The 23161-nt window shown below is 44.4% G+C and overlaps 1 protein-coding gene and 1 long non-coding RNA gene across 2 annotated transcripts in view; one reads left to right on the forward strand and one right to left on the reverse strand.

The window, feature by feature from the left end:
- Window positions 1-23161, forward strand: part of LOC309332571 — a 264539-nt gene that overhangs the window by 161695 nt on the left and 79683 nt on the right. The window lies entirely within an intron of this gene.
- Window positions 2276-8221, reverse strand: LOC309332755 (olfactory receptor 1f45-like). The gene is made up of 2 exons (XM_081845930.1): window positions 7865-8221; window positions 2276-3263 (listed from the first exon to the last, which is right to left on the reverse strand). Exon 2 carries the CDS (start codon window positions 3252-3254, stop codon window positions 2289-2291), a length of 966 nt encoding a protein of 321 aa, XP_081702056.1. The 5' UTR covers window positions 3255-3263; window positions 7865-8221; the 3' UTR covers window positions 2276-2288.

The raw sequence follows: 23161 nt of genomic DNA on the forward strand, positions 1-23161 counted from the left end.
TCACTGCAACACTCCCCCCCCCCCCCCCGTATGACCTGGGTTGCTGTGCGTAAGAGAAACCTTGGTGGACAAGCAGCGGCAAGAACAGGCCCATCTGCTTCATCCAACGAAGTCTCTGTTACACATGCCAGGTCAAGTCCTCCATCCATGATCAAGTCATGGATGACAACGGTCTTGTGAATCATTGACCTGGCATTGCACAGGAGCACCTTAAGGTCACTTCGGTCTCCTTTATTGATTCCAGTATCCTTCCGGTCATGACCAGACCCAGAGACAGGGATAGTCTTCAAACAACGACTAAACCTGCCTCCTTGGTAATAACATGGTCTGGTATTAGCGTAACTCCTTGTTTGAAGCTTACTGGGCTTATCATGAGTTGCAGGTTGTTTCAGAATGAGCCACTAGAGAGAGATGTTGCACTCCTAACTGAGGCCGACCACGGAGCGGAGATTTAGGTGATGAAAGAGAACAAGATGCCTACCAGGGTGGATTAGCAGATGAAACTATTGGAGACACACAGATGGTGAGACTAACTGGGAAAATCAGAAACCAGGAGGATCAAAACTTCAACAAATAATGGGACAAATTTATATTATATTTGAAAGACCATTGTAAACACTTGAACTCTTTAGTCGGTTTTAAATAACCATTTTAAAATAGATTTTGGACACAATGGAGGACTGTAAACTGGATGGACTTTTAATATGCAGTTAAAAAGTTACGCAAAGAACCCACAGAGGGGAGAAGGGAAGTCTTGAGATTCGGAAGAATCTTGTGTAATTTTTTTTATTATGGATGAATATGAATGTGAATGAATTTGTAAAACCAAATAAAGATTATAAGAAAGAAGGAGAGAGAGAGAGAGAGAGAGAGAGAGAGAGAGAGAAAGAAAGAAAGAAAGAAAGAAAGAAAGAAAGAAAGAAAGAAAGAGCCGCTCTTGAGGCTTCGCTTTGGTCACACCTGAGGTGTATCTGAAGAATATCTGAAGGTGTATCTCTGTTGTTTCTTTTAAAATGCATTTGGAGCCTAGGGCTTGCCAATCCGTAGGTCGGTGGTTTGAATCTCCGCAATGGGGTGAGCTCCCATTGTTCGGTCCCAGCTTCTGCCCACTTAGCAGTTCTAAAGCATGTCAAAGTGCAAGTAGATATATAGGTGGGAAGGTAAAAGGCGTTTCTGTGCGCTGTCTACGGACAAATGCTAGCTCCCTCGGCCAGTAAAGTGAGATGAGCGCCATAACCCCAGAGTCGTCCGCGACTGGACTTAATGGTCAGGGGTCCCTTTACCTTTAATGGCTATAGCAGTGTGTTATCAATGCAGGTCAAGTAATTCATTTTTAAAGTTAAAGGTATTTTTGCCTCTGGACAGGAAAACAATAATATCAGGTTATTTGAAGTATAAGCCCCATCCAATTATGTCCATAGCAGATTTTGAAGGGCTCTGTATTATTATTATTATTATTATTATTATTATTATTATATCCTGTCCTTCCTCCTCGGGTAGCAAACATTAAAAGATTAAATCAGTACAATAAAAACTACATTTAAAAACAATCTAAAAATGTTTAGAATATCTAATTTTATTTTATTTTTTTTAAAAAAGCAACCACAGACCCTCACAGTTATTAATTTTATGGCTGTCATAGCCAGTATATTTTAGCCATCAAATGCCTAGGTGAATAGGAATGTTTTAAAATTTCTTATAAATTTCAATAATGAAGGAGACAGATGCACTTTGCCGGGAAGGGCATTCATGAAACCAGATTTAGGGAATGACCTGCCATGTGTCTTGTGTGCATGACATACTGAGACAGCCCCGTGGTTGTCATGGCACCCATGAGGTCATGAGCTGGCCCAGGCAAGGCAGATTCGACATTGATAGTGAAGTTCTCCAACAGTATACTAGAGAATGCCACTGCCAGCTTTGTGAGGGAGGTTGTTTGGCACCTGAATGATCAATGATCAATAAACCAGCAAGATTCCTGTTCTGCCTCTGCTACCCAGCACCAAGTAAAAACCCTCGCATCCAGCTCCCAGACAGACTTCCCTCCTGTGGAGAAGAATGGAATTTCTATGGAAGTTCCTTTCTACCCCTCTGACGTTGACTGGTTCTGCACAGAATATCCAGGTGGGAAAGCTGGATAAGGTCAGGCCCTTCCAGCTCGCCTTATAAGACAGCCTTGATGACTGTCTACCAACCAATGGTGTCCTTCAAAGGTCCATGCTTCTCCGACTCACGCCTGATCTCTCATGTCTCTCACAACTGATCATCGCAGGTTCCCCTCCTTCCCATCACGGCTTGACATTGTGTGGCTTCCCCAAAGCATGTCTTGCTTTCTCCAATGCTCTGTGAAGGGCAGCTTTCATGTCTGCATTCCTCAGGGTGTAAATGAGAGGGTTGAGCATAGGGGTCACCACGGTGTACATGACGGTGGCAATCTTGTCCTTGTCCCCAGAGTAGCTGGAGAGGGGTCGGAAGTAGACTCCAATCGCTGAGCCGTAGAAGAGGGTGACCACAGTCAGGTGAGATGCGCAGGTTTGGAAGGCCTTGCTCCGGCCTTGGGAAGAAGACACCCGGAGCACAGCTCGGAAGATAAAAGCATAGGAGATGAGGATGAGGATGAAGTTCCCTATTATAATGCTGCCACCTTCGTAGAAATTCAGTATCTCATTGAGGTTCTTCTCAGAGCAAGCCATCACCAGCAAAGGCTGGGAGTCACAGAAGAAATGGTGGATGTGGCGAGGGGAACAGAAAGAGAGCCTGGACATCAGCACGGTGTGGAGCAAGGAGTGGAGGTGGGCCAGCAGCCAGGCAATGAACACCATCACATGACACCGCATGGGGCTCATCACCAAGGAATAGTGCAAGGGCTGGCAGATGGCCACAAAGCGGTCAAAGGCCATGGAACCCAGGAGGAAGTTCTCAGTGATGGCGAAGGCCACAAAGAAGTACATCTGGGCCAGGCAGCCAGCATAGGCAATGTTCTTGTGGCCTGTGTGAAGGTTGCGCAACATCTTGGGAATGGTGGTGGAGGTGAAGCAAACATCCACCAAGGAGAGGTGACTGAGGAAGAAGTACATGGGGGCATGGAGGAGCTGGGCATCGGAGCGGATCAGGAGGATAATCAGCAGGTTCCCCAGCAAGTTCAGCAGGTACAGGGTGAGGAAGAGAGCCAAGAGAAGGCGGTCCTGCTCTTGCCCACTGGACAAACCCAGCAGGATAAAATCAGGCTGGCTGGTGTGGTTCTCACTTTCCATGGGTTTGAGCTGGGGAGAGAGAAACACAGAAAAATAAGCTGAAAGCTGGGAGGGGTGCAAGGATAAGTAACTCTGTAGCTCACTTCAGTCCATCCAGCCACCATCATGTAATCCACGCTGACTCCCACCCAAGCACATGGCCTGACAGCTGTCCCCAAGTTGACCTCTGGCGTCTCCTTTAGTTAAAGAATTTTAGATGGCAGAACTGCCCCATTCCCTGGAGAGGCACTGTCGGACAGGCTAGGCTAGTCATCTTCGATCTCTTCAGACCTTCAAGACCAGTCTGCACCACAGACCCCATTTTCAATTGTTATATCAGGAGTGGGGAACCTCTGGCTTGCAGGATAAATTTGGCCCATGAAGGTTTGCCCAAAATACCTTCTCTGCATAAGCTGATTTGTTATACACTTATCTGGGAGAAGGTCTAAAAAGCTGGTGGGAATTAAAATGGGATATAAACATTGAAGAGGATAAATGGAACAATTTATGGATAAAAGCACCATATAAATCTCTGTCAGCAACTACTAGAGCACATTCACTAGATGTTATTTAACACTAAGGTGCCTACATAAGGCACAATAGCTCTCTGTTATGTTAGAGAGGATGCCCAATCATAGGTACATACAAACATGTGAGATGGGAATGTTTGCAAAAACTGAAGGTGGCAAGGGGAAAGGAAAAAACAAGATGATTTTTTACACTATATGGGGTGATTTTATTAAATATACAAAACAGAACACGGACCTACCTACAACATTTATTGCAATGTGGTGTAGAAATACCTACAACATTTATTGCAATGTGGTGTAGACACAGCCCAACAAGACAACGACAAAAATCCACCAACAGCACATAGGCGCCGACTCCATGGGGCCTGAGGGGGCCCGAGCCCCCTCAAAAATTCGTTTGGGGGGGCTCAGCCCCCCCAATAATTTAAGAAAATTATTACCGTAAATTTCGCTCTATAACACACAGATTTTTTCTCCTAAAAAGTAAGGGGAAATGTCTGTGCGTGTTATTGAGCGAATGTGTGGTCCCTGGAGCTGACTCCGGAGCGCAGGGGCAAAAATAGGCAAAAATCAGGCAAAAATAAGATCCGGTGGTCGGGCGGAGGGAAGGCGGAAGCTGCTGCTTTCCTGCATTCTGCCTCAGGGTCTTACTGCCCACCCGCTTCTGTTGCTGCGTTTGCTCAAACTCAACAAAGAGCAGGGAATCCCCTGCCCTCCTGGCAAGCAGAGGGTTAAGGAAAGGATCGAGTCCTTCCTTCTAATTCTTTCCTAGTCACACTGCCGTGCAGGCTCCAGCCCACCACCTCCTCCTCTCCGTGCTCTAGGGACTCGCAGGTGGGAGAGAGAGAGAGAGGGCTGGCTTGGGGGGACCGGGACTTTTGCCTTCCTTTCCTCCCCCCCACCCCGTTAAACTCCTTCCCTGCATTCTTAGCCAGCTGCTTCTCCGCACACCCCTCTTGTGCTTCTTGTCCCTTCTGTGTTTTTCCTTCCCTCCCCATTTAAAACGTGGTGACAAAGCACGGATCCACATGGATCCTCAGGATTTTTGCATTGGGTCACCCCAAATTCACCATCAGATCACATTACATGTCCATGGCTACAGTCTGTACCAAAAAAATCACGCACCCACTGTTGCCTGGAGCTGCAATGGTGCAAAAACGTGGTTACAAAGCATGGATCCACAGGATCTTTGCACTGGGTCACCCCAAATTCACCATCAGATAACATAGCATGTCCATGGCTACAGCCTGCACCAAAAAAATCACGCACCCACTGTGGCCTGGGGCCACAATGGTGCAAAAACGTGGTTACAAAGCACGGATCCACATGGATCCTCAGGATTTTTGCACTGGGTCACCCCAAATTCACCATCAGATCACATAGCATGTCCATGGCTACATCTTGCACCAAAAAAATCACGCACCCACTGTTGCCTAGGGTCACAGTGGTGCAAAAACGTGGTTAGAAAGCACGGATCCACATGGATCCTCAGGATTTTTGCATTGGGTCACCCCAAATTCACCATCAGATCACATAGCATGTCCATGGCTACATCTTGCACCAAAAAAATCACGCACCCACTGTTGCCTAGGGTCACAGTGGTGCAAAAACGTGGTTACAAAGCATGGATCCACATGGATCCTCAGGATTTTTGCATTGGGCTACTCCAAACTCACTGTCAGATATTAAAAATCTTTATAAAATAGAGAATTAAATACATACAGAATGTTAAATTTTCAGTTTCGAAATATTAGTACTAGTTTAGTACTGTATTTCTATATTACTATAGTACTGTAATTGTTATTTTCAAATACTTAAATATTTTTAGGGTGTAAGACCCAATTAAAGCCCGTTATTTACATACAGTATTACAGTATTTACATACAGTATTAGGCATACTGTATTAACTTTATTAACTGTATTAAAGCATTAACTTTGAGATATTATTTTTATTTAATGAACCCTCAGCCTTATTCAAAGTAAGCTTAAATTAGCTATTTCACTTATTAATCAAAGTGCTATTACTGTGCGACAGCAATATTTTATGTTTTATTCTTTTAATGATAGTTTAGGATTTATTTAAATATCATTTCAGTCTTTTCAGAGCTATATATTCACTGCTCTGTAATAGTCTATAAGCATAATTGTTACTGTAAATTAAATTAGCTTTTTACGAAAATACCGTGCGTGTTTATGTTTTGTTTCTTTTTTCAAAGCCAAAAAGTGTTTCAGGCTTGTCGAGTTTCCCGGAGTGTGGAGTTATAGAGAGTCGAGTTTTCGGGGTTCTAATGTTGATCATATGACTCTAAAATACTTTTAAAAAACTTTAAAACTCACTAATTTTCATCTAAAATTTAGAAAACTTCCCGGGGCAGGACCCCGGTATGGGCCCCCCCAATATTTTTTATAAGTCGGCGCCCCTGCAACAGCATACAAATCAATATGGCTAACCTGATCCAAAACACCCACTCACACGTGAAAACAAAGACCGCCACAGCCAACCACAAATGAATAACCACACCCTGGGCCAACCCCAACCTCTCTCACCACCAAAGGAACACAAGTGAACAGCAGAGAACCTGCACAAGCAACACTGACACAAAACCCCACATATATTAAGTAAAATAGAAACATACATTGTATTCTTGCACATAGCAGTAAGACCTCTGACACTGATTGCCTGAACTGTCACATCACAAAATGTTCATGAACCCTCTGAATGTGCAGGGAGGGAGCAGTCAACAGAATGTGCACCTTCTTAGCTTCTGTGGCAGATGGGGGGGAAAACTACACACTGGGCTGGGATGAAAACCTAGTACAGAGTTCAGTGATAGGAAACTCTGTGTGGGACAGGATGAGGATTGAGGAAAAGGGAGTGAGATGAAGATACAGATTAGGGTGCCTAAGGGGGGAGGTGCAGAAAAGGAAGTGGACTGAGAAGTATGGACCTAACTGAATAGGAAGGAAACTGATGTCTAGGGGCAAGCAGGGTTTAAGGGAACTGAGGAGCTGATGAAAAAAGGCAACAATAAGACAAAAAAGGCAACAATAAGAAAAACTAAAGCAGCCCAGAGGCAGTTTGGTTGGGATGGGGCTGAACTTCACATGCTGATGTGGCTTCAGTTTGCAGGCTTTTTGCTACTATTGTTTTGATGAGCCTGCATGTGATTTTATAGTTTTTATGTTGATTTTATTGTACCTTTCCTTTGGAGCTTTTTACTGAGAGGCAGTATATAAGGAGGGACGCGGGTGGCACTGTGGGTAAAACCACAGTGCCTAGGGCTTGCCGATCGTATGGTTGGCGGTTCGAATCCCCGCTGCGGGGTGAGCTCCCATCCTTCGGTCCCAGCTCCTGCCCACGTAGCAGTTCGAAAGCACCCCTAAGTGCAAGTAGATAAATAGGTACCGCTTTATAGCGGGAAGGTAAACGGCGTTTCCGTGTGCTGCGCTGGTGCTGGCTCGCCAGAGCAGCTTTGTCACGCTGGCCACGTGACCCGGAAGTGTCTCCGGACAGCGCTGGCCCCCGGCCTCTTAAGTGAGATGGGCACACAACCCTAGAGTCGGACACGAGTGGCTCGTATGGGCAGGGGTACCTTTACCTTTTAGTATATAAGGGCTCGTCTACACTTCTCTTTGCCCCGCATTGCTAGGCACAGGTCTGGGATTTCCAGACCCATGTCTGAGCACTTTCTTTTTGGCCCGGAACTTTCCTTGTGAAAACCTGCTCTTTACTGCTGAATCGGATCAAACAGCAATCCACAGAAAACCCCAATTGCTATTTGTTCCGATTCAGCTGTAAAGATCAGGATTTCTCAGGCAAAGGGAGAAAAGTCCTTGGACATGGACCGGCATAGTCTAGAAAGCATGGGGCAAAAAGAAAGTGTGGATGAGCTCTGAGTCTTGGGAAAGAAGACCCGTATAGCCATTCATGCCAATCCCTTCTTGTACACAACTGTACATGTACCCACAAAGGTCTCATATGTTCACCCCATTTTTAAAGTGGGCTAAGAAAGTAAATAGAAGGATTGGGGAGTTTGAGAAAGACAGAAGGAAGAGTCCTAATTCAGCCTCCCTCCTTATTTCCTACGGCTCCCCCCCTACCTGCTTCCACCTGTCAAATACCGTAGGAGTTTCAGCTGTTTAGCCCTTGGGATCCTGATGGTATTAAGAAGGTGGTGGTTGCAGCACTGCTTCTCTGTCTGTAACTGGGAGAGCAGATACTCTAGTGGAGACTCAGCCTTCTGCTAAAGTCAGAGGGCATGATGCATCCTCAGCAGAGAATACTGTAATTGGAATAAGGAGGGGTATATGAGCTGTTAATAGTCAATGCAGCAGCTAGTGGCATGCAGAGCACAACAGGATTTTGTTTTTGTGTTGTTGTTTCTAACAGGGTGCATCACATCAGCTAGGGACTTGTTAGCAGAATAGGGTGGCCTCAGTGGAATCCCACTCCCCAAGTTCTGCACTTTTTTTGGACTTCAGATGTATGTTCAAAATAGTGGAGAAACACTGTCTTGAAATCCTGCAGGACTCTCTGTCATTTTCCTAAGTTTGTAAAATTTTCATTTTCATGTTTCCCTTTACAATAACCCTATGGTGTGATTGGGGGGGGGGGGAGTTGGAGCCTTTGGCCCTTCAGATGCTTCTAGACTACAATTCCCATCATTCATGGCCATTCACTGTGCCTCCTAGGCCTGATGGGAGTTGTTGTTCAGCAACGTCTGGAGAGCTGAAGGTTCCCCACTCCTGGCCTTGGGGTAACTCACACTTATTCTCTTTTGGAGAAGGTGAACTGAGCTCTAAGGCCACTCAAACAAGTCTATTGTTGAACTGCAATTTGATGCCTGGTTCCTTGGCTGTCCATAGCCACTGGACCATCATCTTTGGGTATTTTCTCTTTGTGAGGTTTCTCTCCCTGGTTCCATCTTGATGCATGGGATTCCCACCTCTCAGGAGTAGCTGAGGGAGAGAGAGCCTGATGTTAGAAGGAGGCAGATGATTTCAGTGGCAGTGGGATTGGGGAGAGGGAGGAGGACAAGGAGCCCATTGGACCAGGGAAGGAGGCTATCAGCAACTCTTTGCAACACAGAACCAGAGATCAGAACCCACAACTCATTCACGCCACGCTGTTAATACCCTTAGAGGGTCCATAGAGTTTCAATTCAGGACAGTTTGGTGGGGCAGTCTGGGGTCACCACAGGCAAGGGGAATATTTGTCTTCCTTTCTCCTCTGTTGAGTGATTGGTTGTAATTCACTCACCCCATGCCCTCCAACATTTCTCTGATGAAAATAGAGACGTCCCATTCCATAAGGCTAATTTTACTATTTATACCCAACACATCTTTCTGAGTCTGCCACTCTGGGCAGATTCCAACATATATAAAAACATAATCAAACATTAAATATTTTTTTTAAAACCCGTTCCTATACAGTATTGCCTTTAGATGGCTCAGGGGTCAGATAACTCCATACCCTCCAACATTTCTCCAATGAAAATAGGGGCATCCTAAGGAAAAGTGGGAAAAGGATCAGATCAGAAACCGGGACAGCTTCTCTAATTCAGGGGCATCCCTGGAAAATAGAGACACTTGGAGGGTCTGTCATACAGAGAAAAGCAAAGTGCTACACTTATGCTGTGGTCAAAACTCCCCCCTCCCATTGGACACCTTGGTCTTCATCAGCTCGGACATTACGCGGAAGATTGTGCTTCCCTATGCGCACAGCCAAAGATCTCTGCACAATGATCAATGTGCACCATATGGTATGTATGTCTTATTGGCTTATCTGTGTTGGGATGTCTTTGTTTTCAAAAAAAGGTTTTGTGTGAATGGCCACAGTCAATTAATTATTCTTTATTCTCTATTTATTTCATAAAATGTATACACTGCTTGGCTGTATAAACAAAAACAAAAAAACCCTCAAAAGGTAAAACAGTAAAAATTAAGAAAAATTTACAACCTCACTTTAAAACATACAAAAGTGATAACACTAAAACAGATTAAAATTACAACTTTCTGAGCAATTGGGAGGCTTGTCTGAAGAGGAATATTTTTCGTAGGTGCGAAGTGAAGGCACCTGCTTAATCTCAATACGCAGGGAATTCGAAAGTGAAAGCCTTGCCACCTTAAATGGTTGAGTTCTTGCTAATGCAGCACAGATATTATGTGGCACCTGTAGTCTTGCCAGTTCTGCTGCCAATAGCAGCAGTCGAGTGGGCACATGTAGTCTAAGGTGATCTCATAACTAAACTGGCCCCAAGTTCTTAATGGCTTTATATGCCAGTAGTAACAGTAATAGAACTTGTCCCAAATTGGCAGTCAGTGCAGATCTCTGAGCGGAGGTGTTATATGCTGACAAGGCCTCACTCCTCTCAGCAATTACTCTGCAGCATTCTGCACCAACTGCAGTTTCCAGATCAAGCGTGAGGGAAGCCCCACATAGAGCACATTGCAGTAGTCTAGTCTTGAAGTAACCAACACCTGAACTACTGTGGCAAGGTTTTCCAGGTTCAGGAATGGCTGCAGCTGTCAAACCAGTCGCAGTTGGCAAAAGGCAACTGCTTGAGTCTCCAGGGACAGAGCTGGATACAGAAGCAGTCATAGACCATGAACCTGCTCCATCAGGGGGAAGGCAACCCCATCTAGGGCAGGCAACTGACCAATTTCTTGGACACAGGAACTACTCACCCACAGTGCCTCCATCTTGTCAGGATTCAAGCTCAGCTTGTTTTTCCTCATCTATTTCACCACTGTGCCCAGGCAACGAACTGCACAGCCTCTCCCAGTTCAGATGTTATGGAGCAATAGGACTGAGTATACTGACGGCACCTTGCGCCGAAACTCATAGTGGCCACTCCCAAAGGTTTCATGTAGATATAATAATAATAATAATAAATAATAATAAATTTTATTTATACCCCGCCCTCCCCAGCCAAGGCCAGGCTCAGGGCGGCTAACAAGCAATAATAAAAACAAGTTGAATGAATACAACTTAAAAACAAGATTAAAATACAACATTGAAACACTGAAACGTTAAAACATTAAAATGCAGCCTAAATAGTCTCAAGTAAACAATACTTGAGATAATGGAGCCGCCAAGGGTACTCTCCCAATGCTACTCTATGGACTCAGTCCTGAAGGTAGGATTGGAATCACTGTAACACAGTTCTTCCGATTCCCTTTCCTTGGAGCTGGTCTTAGAGGATTCTGTGGCCAATGCTATCAAATGCCGACAAGAGATGAAGAAGCAGGAGCAAAGTCACACGCTCCCTGTCCAGCACATTGCAAAACTCATCCATCAGGGCAACCAAGGGTGACCCAGTTCCATGGCCAGGCCTGAACCCGGATGGGAATGGCTCCAAACAATCCATTTTCTGCATTACACATTCTTCTGACTTCACTGTTCCCAGTTCCCAGTAGTGACTTGCATGCAAGTAACTGGCTAAACACAAAATCATACTCCGTGTTGATCTTGAGATGCTGCCAGACTCTTTGTACTTCTTGCCTACCCCTCTAGAAACTGCACTGACCATGCTTCCCTTGAACTTCATGGTAGTCATGAAAGAAAGACCAGGGCAGATGGATGGCTGTTTTTGTATGAGACACCAAGTCTCAGAGGGACATGGTGGCGCTGTGGTCTAAACCACTGAGCCTCTTGGGCTTGCCGATCAGAAGGTCGGCGGTTCGAATCCCCACGACGGGATGAGCTCCCGTTGCTTGGTCCCAGCTCCTGCCCACCTAGCAGTTCAAAAGCATGCCCAAAAGTGCAAGTAAATAAATAGGTACCACTCCGGCGGGAAGGTAAACGGCATTTCTGTGCGCTGCTCTGGTTCGCCAGAAGTGGCTTGGTCATGCTGGCCACACAGCGGCGTAGCGTGGGTTGTCAGCACCCGGGGCAAGGCAAGTAATTTGCGCCCCATAACCCGGGGCAAGGCAAGTAATTTGCGCCCCATAACCCGGGGCAAGGCAAGTAATTTGCGCCCCATAACCCGGGGCAAGGCAAGTAATTTGCGCCCCTAACCCCTAACCTGCCGCCGCTGCCAGCTTCTTGCTGCTGCCTGGGCTGGGGTATTCACAGTTCTACAAATCTTTGGCACTGGCTTGCTCCATTAGTTTAACTTGGGGGGGGGTGAGAGAGAGATTGCAATCGTGCTATGTGCACCGAGAGAGGGGGGCACGGTTGCAACGCAGTGTGGGGGGAGAGAAGAAGAGAAACTAGCAGGAGAACCTTGATTTCCCTCTGCAGCTCTGGGGGGAAGGATGGCGCAGACTGGGCTCCTTCCTCGCCACAAGATCCTGGCTGCGGGGCGCAATTCGGGAGGGCTCTGCTGGCCAGGCCCAGGCCCGCGGGGCTCCTCCGCACTCCCCTCCCCCGGCTGGGCGGCGCCTGCAAAGGCTGCGGGTTCCGCTGCACCTCCGTCTCTCTTTCCACTGGTAGCGAGAGCGGGTGGGAGGAGGCCACCCGGGAGCCGGAACCGGGCGCCAAATAAGGAGAGCGGGGCGGGCCTGGATCCTGGCCTTGTTTGGCGCTTCCCCTCGGCCGGCGGCCCAGCCAAGCCCGCGGCGGCGGCGAGGCGATGCCGGCGCAGGGGGGCGCCCACCCCTCGGCCCCCGCCCGGCGCTGCCGCCCCAGCACCTGCCCGCTCCTCCCAAGGGGCCTCCTCTCCCTCCCGCCTCTTCGCAGCAGTCCTCACGGGGGGGACAGGCTCGACTCTCCCCTCCCTCTTGCGCCCGCGATCCTGGCCAGGCTCCGGCTCCGGACCTCCTTGCTGGCACCTGCTGCTCCCCCTGGTCGCCCAGCCCGACCCCTCCTCCCAAAGGAGCTGAGCCCCGAGGCTCTTCGGCGACTCTGGAGGCGGCGAGTGCGCCCCCCCAGATATTGCGCCCGCTGCGGCCGGCACCCCCTGCACCCCCCACGCTACGCCACTGTGGCCACATGACCTTGAAGCTGTCTACAGACAATTGCCGGCTCCCTCCGCCTATAGAGCAAGATGAGCACGTAACCCCAGAGTTGTCCAGGACTGGGTCTAATGGTCAGGGGTACCTTTACCTTTACCAAGTCTCAGAATATCTCCATAGCATAGTTGTGAGAATGGCATGTATGTCTGAAGAAGCCCCTGGCAAGGGCTACAGAGTCAAAGGACTAGAGGGGCAGGAAGAGCTCATAGGCCCCACAGCTTTAAAACGGAAAGAAGTGGGTGAGGGAAAGATGAATCACACATTTTAACATTTTGCCTAAGGCTCCAAAATGCCCCAAACCAGCTCTTCTCTGAAAAACCTATCATGAACTCTCTTAGGCAGAGTTGCAACACAAGAAGCATTTGCATCTTCTCTCTCTCTCTCTCTCTCTCTCTCTCTCTCTCTCTCTCTCTCTCTCTTTTTCTGGTTCCATGGGGCTTTTAGCACCTGCATGTTCTGCTTATGGACCAAAGGTGAAGCTTTTATTGCCAGGAATCTCAACTCCTCTGTCTGCCTCACTGAGAAGTGCAACATCTCCCCCCCCCCCAATTATGCTTTATTATATTTATTTACATCTGTACATCATAGACTTCAATTCATTGTTGTCGATAGACTAAATCATCAAAAAACTCATAAAGTAAAATACCAGACATTTTAACAATACGTTTTCTTCCAAAGCGTCTGACCTCCCGTCCTTTCCATATTTCATACATTTTAAATCTGTTGCATAAACATATCTACTCGTTTGGTAATAAAGTAAATATATCTATGTCATTTTCCTTTTACATGAATTATTTACAGAGGTTGTTCAAAGGCTGCTGCCGAATTTACACTGAACAGGATATACCAAGAGCTCTGGCCAAAAGTTTCAATACCAGGAATAATTCCTACTCGAGAGTTGAAAAGAAAAACGTGTATATTCTGCTAAGAATAACAGTTTTAAACTAATAGTAAATTTAAACACAACGTATAAGTGCGACAGTTTTAAAATAATAGTAAATTTAAACACAACGTTTAAGTGCAGAAATAATGTAGTTTCAAATATGCAGTGATATAGTATAAAGGTACATAAAATACCAGTACACAACAATTGTTTTATACAAGTCTCAATGGCAGTCAAAAAGAGTCCATATTGTATATAGTCAGAATAAAGAATCAAATAGGGCCAAAAAGAAGTATCCGGAGTATGAGTCAGATGTACGACTCAGTAGTGGTGACCAGTCAGATGTACGACTCAGTAGTGGTGACCAGTCAGATGTACGACTCAGTAGTGGTGACCAGTCAGATGTACGACTCAGTAGTGGTGACCAGGACAGGGCCCTGTTTCGGAGTAATGCCTTCTTCAGCTGGTAATATCAAATAATATGTCAAAATAGATCAAGGTTCTCCAATACCATAAATCATAAATCTAATGAAGTATATACATTCTAAAGTGTATTAACACATATCATGATATTTGGTTCCATACCTCGGCTTTTTAAGGAATATAAATCTGATGGAAGTCTGTATCATTCAATTCTTTTGTGTTTCTTTTTCTTACATGCGTCTAGAATTGAGAATTTACAAGAATTATTATTTCCAGTCAAATTGTTTGTGAAAAACGGACATCAGATGAGTGTTTTCTCACCTTAGATAAATGAATCCAAATTTTCTTACGTTTCTCTGTGCGTTTTCTATTAGGGAGTGAGATCATTGTCTTATATGTGTGTCTGTGGGGGAGGAGGATAGGCTGTCCCTTCTTAAAATTTCTCAATTTGAAATAAACTTTATCTTTTCTGAAAGACTGTCTAGTATTCTACAAGCTGCATTAGCCACTGTCATCTAGAGGGGATTTTATCACTTTTCCAGAAAGTGATAAAAAGATCCTTCTTGCATTCCGGGGAATATCAGGGCCCGTAATACCAAGTAAGAATGATTCTGGTTTTTTAAGAAGAGGTACTTTTAACATTTTTTAAAGTTCTAAATAAATATTATTCCAAAAGACTTTGATCTTTTTACACACCCACCACATATGATACATGGTACCACCTGGTTCTCCACATCTCCAGCAGGTATTTGGGACACCAGAAGTGCAACATCTCTCTCTAGTGGCTCATTCTGAAACAACTGCAACCCATCATAAGCCCAGTAAGCCAGAAATAGAGCAGAATCCTGCAGCTAATAAACACAATTTCACTTTACAATACTGTCTTGAGAATGAGGTCTTTCCTGGAACGCGTTTCTTTTATACCCCTGTGGCTTCTGGGATGATGCAAGAACCAAGCTCTCTCAATTCACTACACCTCGTGCTCAAGATAATCCTGTCATTTCACAAAGATCACAAGGAGAAACTTCGTTGAGTGGCAGTGGGGAAAGCGGTGACATGTACAGGCACTGATTTGTGCAGGGGTTGAGTTCTAGGTCATTGCGCCTGATGGTGGAGTGTGCATCAACTGGCCCACCCCGTTAGGCCCCACACCCTTTCCTGGCCACTTCTGGGTTGCATGTCAATTGGACGCGTATAAATTGGTCATTGTCTCTACAACAAATTGCAGAGAAGTCCCTAGTTAGAATAGAATAGAATAGAATTTATTGTTTATACCCCGTCCATCTGGCTGGGTTTCCCCAGCCACTCTGGGCGGCTTCCAACTAAGTATTAAAATACAGTAGTCTGTTAAACATTAAAAGCTTCCCTAAACAGGACTGCCTTCAGATGTCTTCTAAAAGTCTGGTAGTTGTTTTTCTCTTTGACATCTGGTGGGGGACGTTCCACAGGGCAGGCGCCACTACCAAGAAGGCCCTCTGCCTGGTTCCCTGTAACTTGGCTTCTCGCAGTGAGGGAACCGCCAGAAGGCCCTCGGTGCTGGACCTCAGTGTCCGAGCAGAACGATGGGGGTAGAGACGCTCCTTCAGGTATACTGGACCGAGGCAGTTTAGGGCTTTAAAGGTCAGCACCAACACTTTTAATTGTGCTCGGAAACGTACTGGTTGGGATAAAGAAGCAAATACAAGCTCTTAAGAATCAATGGAGCAGCTAGAGCCATGGAACACAACAGTTTGTTGCTGTTTTTTTTTTTTTTTACAGAGTAAGGTAAAAGGTAAAGGACCCCAGGAGGGCTAAGTCCAGTTAAAGGTAACTATGTGGTTGTGGCACGCATCTTGTTTTCAGGCTGAGGGAGCCAGTGTTTGTCCACAGACAACTTTCTGGGTCATGTGGCCAGCTTGACTAAACTGCTTCTGGTGCAATGGGACAGCAGGATGTGTGCCAGAGCACATGGAAATGTCGTTTATCCTCCAGCCACAGTGGTACCTATTTATCTACTTGCACTAGTGTGCTTTTGAACTGCTAGGTTGGCAGGAACTGGGGCAGAGCAACGGGAGCTCACTCTGTCACTGGGAATCGAACTGCCGAGCTTCCAATCGGCAAGCTCAAGAGGCTCAGTGGTTTGGACCACAGCACCACCCGCTGCTTATTTTCCCCATTTTACAGAGTACATCACACCAGTTTGGGACATGTTAGCAAAATGGAGTGGCCTTGATGGAATTCCACTTCCCACGCTCATTGGACTTTAGACTGGACCATGTGTTGTGTTTGATCAGGGTCTTTCATGGAAACAATAAAAAAGTGAATGTATGATTAGAGGTAAAGTAGTATTATTTTCCTGCCCAGCTAGTATCATTTCTTTCAGCAAGTACTGATTCTGGTCACATCATTCACTTTACTCTTCCACAGTGTGAGATTTCAACTTGTTGATGCAGCTCCCACACTCTTCTCCACTGGCCCAAGGTCTCCTTTTCTAAATTTGTCATTTAGTTTAAGAGATTTTCTTTTTTCTGGCAACTCATATTAAACTTCCTTTGCTATAAAGTAACTGTATATCCCAGTTGCTCTCAACACCCAATTAGGGCCTCCCTCCCCTAAGGCTACTTAAGTTCACTGTAGAACAACTGTAATCTTACTTTTAAAAAGTTTGCTCATTAACTTTTTCATTTGTTTACTTGTCATAATTGGCTGACAGCAGAGGGTGTCTCCTTAGGGGAATCTGGTAGAAAATTAGTTTTATTAATGAGCAATTCCATAAGGGTTAATTAATAGAGATTTTGTTTTGACTCCAGCACTCCGTGATGAGACATGTGTGTCTGTTGTAGCAAATCTGCAGGGGACTAAGTCTGATGGTTAGAGTCTGATGGTTCCCCAGTAAGTTAAGTGTAGCATCTATTGGCAAATATCCTCTTGTAAGTCTAAAACAAAGAACATTAAAAGCTAGCTTTTTTGTGGCATGCGACTCCATAGCAAAAGCTCACATCATCAGTAGGTATTGAGAAACAGTGGGTATATGATTTAGAAAGAACTTAATTAAAGAGCTCTCAGAGCCATGTATATAATAAAATTGTAGATAAATTATATCAGAAATCCACAAAAACTATTAAAAACAGGTATATGTAAAATCACTAAAACTTTTAAAATAAAACTAGGTAACTAAACTATATAGCTGGTTAGGCTTGCTGATAGATATCTACCTCCTCTCCTGCCTGACACATACATGGGAGCTGATAGCTGATGTTAGCAGACAGTATGGCTGGATACTTAATTCTGACTGATAAGTAGGGTCATCAAACTGTATCTGAAAAATTTAAAACCCTGGGGTCTTGGGAGGTGTATGTGGCTTGCCAGCAGTCGGACAAACATGTAATTCAAGAGCTCCCCTCTTTATGAGTAATAAATAGCACTGATAGCTTTTACATGGGCACTTAAATTGATTCTTCATAAAACACCAAAGAGGTGATACAGGAGATAGGTTGAGAGTGATTTCCCCAAAATTAAGCTTAATGACAAAAAAAATAGTTTGGCCACTCGGAGCAGTTGAATGAGGATGAAGAAGCTGTTGTGCTGAAAGGTGTGTGTGCAGATGTACTGAAAGTTTGGAAACTGACTACCTACCTCCTTTAAATCAAATGTGTCTGATTTGAATTGACTGAAGTAGGGACTGAAGACAGTGCTTATAAATGGGCTGTCCGCATTAGAAGCCAAACTGAGTACAGTGGTACCTCTGGTTAAGAACTTAATTCATTCTGGAAGTCTGTTCTTAACCTGAAACTGTTCTTAACCTGAAGCACCACTTTAGCTAATGAGTCCTTCTGCTGCCGCTGTGCCGCCAGAGCATGATTTCTGTTCTCAACCTGAAGCAAAGTTCTTAACCTGAGGTAATATTTCTGGGTTAGCGGAGTCTGTAACCTGAAGAATATGTAACCTGAGGCACCACTGTATTGGACAAAGAAGGGGAAATGGCTAAAGCAACAAATATGGCTATAGAACTGGGCCTCTAACACCAACCAGAACCAAAGTGGCTACCAGAGACCTACAGGTGGTCAGAGAGAGAACCAAAACAGGCTTTATCCCGAGACATCAGCTGGCAGAGTCCATCATCAGGGTCTGGAATGTTTGCTTGCTTTGCAAGCATCCAATCACCATATTAAGGTATTTGATAGCATAGAATGGCCCTTTAAGAGCTTGTTCTTTAGATGCTAGATGTTGGAGAGTCTTTTTAACTTAGTAAAACAGAAAAACTCAGAATCAGTGGTGGTGATAAGAATGCTGGCCTCAACTGTGTGAGCAAATCCAAGAGTCAAAGGGGTAAAACTCAGGGGGCTACTCATGTAATCAGTGTGTGGACATGATACTGCTTATTATATACTTTAGAGAGGGATCTAAAAAAGTTGTGGGAGCCAAAGTGCGAGACAAAGACTTGAAAGCAGAAAACCTACTGAAGGGAGGGAGGGAAGCCACAGGCTCGGCAGAGCGGAAGGATTTATGTATGTTATTGTATGGTTGGAAATACTGTTTAAGGAGAAAATAATAAAAAATTATATTTAAAAAAAAAGTTGTGGGAGATCTTGTGTCTTCAACCAGGCAGTTTCAGGCACCTGAGAACCATAGTTCCTAAGACAGTTTAGGACAGGACTGTTAGACAAACATGGCCTACCAACCCCTCTCTGTCTGATGTTGAAACATTCCCCAGGTCACACCCTGCACTGGCCCTGCTTTGCATCTTGTGTGTTTTTGCTCAGCTGGCAGAGCATCACCCCTAACTCCTCATAATACAGTGGTGTTATAGGAAAACCCTTGGGCTCGTTTGGATTGCCAAACAAATATACCAGCCAGGTATATAGGAGCAAAACAGCAGCCTGTAGGCCTGGTCTTCATTCAAAAGACTGTTGCAACAGGACTTCCACCCACCACATGCAAGAAACAGGAAAAAGCCTAGAACAAAGGATGGCTCCCATTTTAAAAAAATAAGTTTTCCCTTTTACCCACAACAAACAGCTTTTGTGAAGCATCATGCATACATCATAAATACACCATACATGTCACAAACAGGGAGGGGCATGTGGCAGGAACCAGTTCATCAAGTTTGCCCCCAACCCTCCCTTGCCCTCTACCACACTCCCATCAAGTGATACAATGGAAATATTTGCGAGTTCCTGGTTTTCCCTTCAGGTAATCACACTTCTTTGTCCTGAACTAGAGCACAATCCATTCTTGGATGGTCTGCTATTGTCCGTGGGATGACTACCTGTCTGGCACCCATTTGCCAGGATGCCAGTGATTATCTCTTGTACAAGAGGCTGCTGTGTATGTGATCCCAGGTTTCAAAGATTATGGCTTTCTTTACCAGTTTCCCAAGTCCCCCCTTTTCCCTGAGTAAAATGAATTTGGAATGGCTCAGTCTGACATAGGCCTGATTGTATATGAATATTTGAAGGTTTTGATGCAAAAGGAAAGGTGAATACTATGTAACCTTGAACAAGATACAATGTAGCAAAACTGTGGTGGGTTTATGGGGATATTTACAAAATTTAATGGTGTTGGTTTGGGGGATGGTCTGGGGGTGCAGTGTCCCATTTAACTGGAAGCAACCCCCAACCTTTATTCTGGTAACCGTGGTCTTCTGAATATGTTCCAATACATGTTGTAAGACATAAAGTGTTTGACAAAGAATGCATTTTGGGAGGAAATAAATCATGTGTCTGGGCAGGGCCTGCCTATAGAGCCCCTTGGTAGGGAAACAGAGCTCACAGGAGGCCAAGGTCATGAATATAGAGTTGGAGCCCATTGTTTTGTCCTGGGTGGGCCCATAACTGAAGGTTGGGCCCAGCCATTTCAGATGGCCCCAGGGAGGAGTCCCATAATTTGAAGTGTGGGCACACTCTTTGGGATGGTTTCAGAGAGAAGCACTTTATTTTGGGTCGGGGGTGAGCAATAGAAGGAGCCCAGCAGTTTGGGTAGGATCCAAAGTATAGCCTGGCACAATAGGGTCGTAGAATTTAGCATTGGAAGTGAACTTGGAGGTTATTTAGACGGTAGCAGCCAGCTAGATGGAGTGAGGTGGGACGCTGTACCTGGGAAAGTGAGAGGGAATTGTAACTCTGTGAGGGGTAAACAACAATGCCCAGAATCATTTGAGGTTGGGACATGTGCTTTGAATATGCTTTAAAGCTACAGTGTGCCTGCAGCCTACAGCTCCCACCATCCCCTACTATTGGCTGATGAGAACTGTGAGATAACCAACCTCACATAACCAACATTCTTAAGTCTAATTAATGCAGGTAGGGGTTAAAGCCATAGAGTAAGCTGTCTTGCCAGGCATAGGTATGTCACTTCCTCTTACTTTGGGATGGAATAGGTAATCAAGCCTTTGTTCAACACCCAGGTTGAACTACCTGAGAAGCTCAGTGTATGAAGAGTGGGTTGCTCCAGCAAAGCCACATGGCTCTCACCAGTCTCTCTTGAGTTGCTATACCAATTATTTAGAAACTTTCACCACCTTGTAACTAAGCTACATTTCACTGCTTGTGCAACTTTTCTGACTGATATATGGAAAATGACATGAAGCAGACCTTTGAAGAGTTTATAAATATACCAATTTTTAGCTTGCCAAATGTGTGGTCTTTTCCTAAGCTGGAGGAAGAGGAAAACTGGGAACAACTTGGAAGGGCATGTTTTATAGGTTTAGAGATCCATGCTTTACTTTGCTGCATATTTTGTAACTTTAAATCTCTGCTGGGGGTCTTTCACCAAAGATTACTTGCCCCAAACTTGGATCTTGGCATCCAGGAATTCTCTTTTCTATATTTTTTTCTGCACCAACAGCAGCTGGAGTCCAGTATTATTTGTAGGGTCACAAGTTCCCCATGCCTGGAGTATAAGATATGGAATAGTCTAATATATTTCCCATGAAATCTGAACCTCGTACTATTTTAACTGTGACCTGTACATGCTGATTTGAGATGGAGTAAAAACCAGCCTTCAAAAATCTGTGTCTCATTTACTATCCATATCTCTTACCCCCACCCCGCCAATATTATTTATTGAGTTTGTTTAATAATACAGTTATTCATTTCATTCTTCAAAACATAATAAGATACATAAAGAAAAACCAGAATAATTCAACATTTTTGAAAATGACTTCCCTCCACCTCATTGCGGGTCCTTACTTCCTCTTTTTCTTTTTAACTGTGTCCTATTTCACCTTTTAATTCATTGATCTCACGTGGCGTACATTATCTGTCTGTTAAGTAATTTGCAAAAATTAATCAAAGCATATTAGAGATTGTGTTTGGGAACAATGCTTTTCTAAAAATACAGTGGTACCTCGGGTTACATACGCTTCAGGTTACAGACTCCGCTAACTCAGGAATAGTACCTCGGGTTGAGAACTTTGCTTCAGGATGAGAACAGAAATCGTGCTCCGGCGGCACGGCAACAGCAGGAGGCCCCATTAGCTAAAGTGGTGCTTCAGGTTAAGAACAGTTTCAGGTTAAGAATGGACCTCTGGAACAAATTAAGTACTTAACCCGAGATACCACTGTACTCTGTAACACTACCACTCAGTTTTAAATTTTTGTTTTGTTTTGTTTTGTTTCTGATTGCCACTGTCATCTTTGCTAGTTCTAAGTATTCACATAATTTAACTTGCCATTCTTCCTTCCTTGGAATTTTCTTTCCCTTCCAGTTTTTGGCAATCAATATTCTTGCTGCTGCTGTTGTTGCGTACAGGAAAACCCTCCTCTTGTCATTTGGAATATCATTTGTCAGAAAGCCCAGAAGGAAGGCTTCCAGTTTTTTTCACAAATGTTTGTTTAAACATTTTTTTAGTTCATCATAGACAATATCCCAAAAGTTCTTAATTTTTTTACAGCCCCACCGCATATGGTACATTGTTCCCTCCATTTTCTTGCACCTCCAGTATATGTTTGAATTTGTTTTGTACATTTTGGCCAATTTGCTTGGGGTCATGTACCATCTATAAAACATTTTCATAATGTTTTCCTTTAGTGTATAACAAGCAGTAAACCTTAGATCTTTATTCCATAATTTTTCCCAAGCAGCCACCTGAATGGAGTAACCAAAGTATATTGACCATTTAATCATCACCTCCTTCACTTTTTCTTCTTTTTTCTTCCCAATCTAGAAGCAGTCTGTACATTTTAGATAGTATTTTCTTTTTATTCTTTAATATATCTTTTTCAATACCACTGTCACAAACCCATTTTTTTTATCAAATTTGAAAATATCAATTAGTTGATGGTACTGACACCAATCTGTGAGGTGATGTCTGATTTCTTCAAATTTTCTCAATTTGAGTTGGTTTTGTTCCTCCTCTATAATTTCTTTATAGGTTGCCCAATCCCCCCCCCCCCAATTTTTTTCCTCTTTACTGAGATGGCCTCTAGAGGAGATAGCCACCAGGGTGTTTTTGGTTCCAATAGATTTTTGTACCTGTCCCACACCATGTATAGTGATTTCTGTATTATATGATTTAGAAAACCCCTGTGTGCTTTTACTTTTTCATAGCCTAAATAGATGCATGCCACCCAAATCTATTGTCCCATCCCTCCAAAGCCAATAAATCAGTATTCTGCAATATCATCCACTCTTTTGTTCCAGCAAAGACAGGACGCTTCATAGTAAAGCTTCAGATCTGGTATCGGAAAAACCCCTCTATCCTTAATATCAGTTAGTAATTTATGTTTAATCCTGGGTTTTTCCCCCTTTCCAAATGAATTTTGATAGCCCCCTCTGCCATTCCCTGAAGCATCCTGTCATCGTCCCCCCACAATTGGAATCATCTGGAATAGAAACAACATCTTCTATCAATAAACTATCACGCCTCCCTTACAAAAGCAGTCCAGCAAGGAATGAGAGATAAAATCTCTCCAGGAACCCCAAGATTAGTGATTTATCACTCCTTCTGATATTTAAATCTAAAACCAAATATAGGAAATGGCCTCCTTGGAGTTCTATGCATTGATGATTAACTCAGATTGTCTATTTCCCAAGTGACAATGGGCTCTTAAATCCCTTAAGTGACCTCTGGGTGGGGAATGGGAAAAGGGTACAATAGAGTGATTCTTCCTTAACATTGCTGGATATGACCTCTTCCAACCAGGCATTCACAT

Source organism: Podarcis erhardii (genome assembly GCF_964252035.2).
Source record: "Podarcis erhardii genome assembly, chromosome: 17".
NCBI lineage: Eukaryota > Metazoa > Chordata > Lepidosauria > Squamata > Lacertidae > Podarcis > Podarcis erhardii.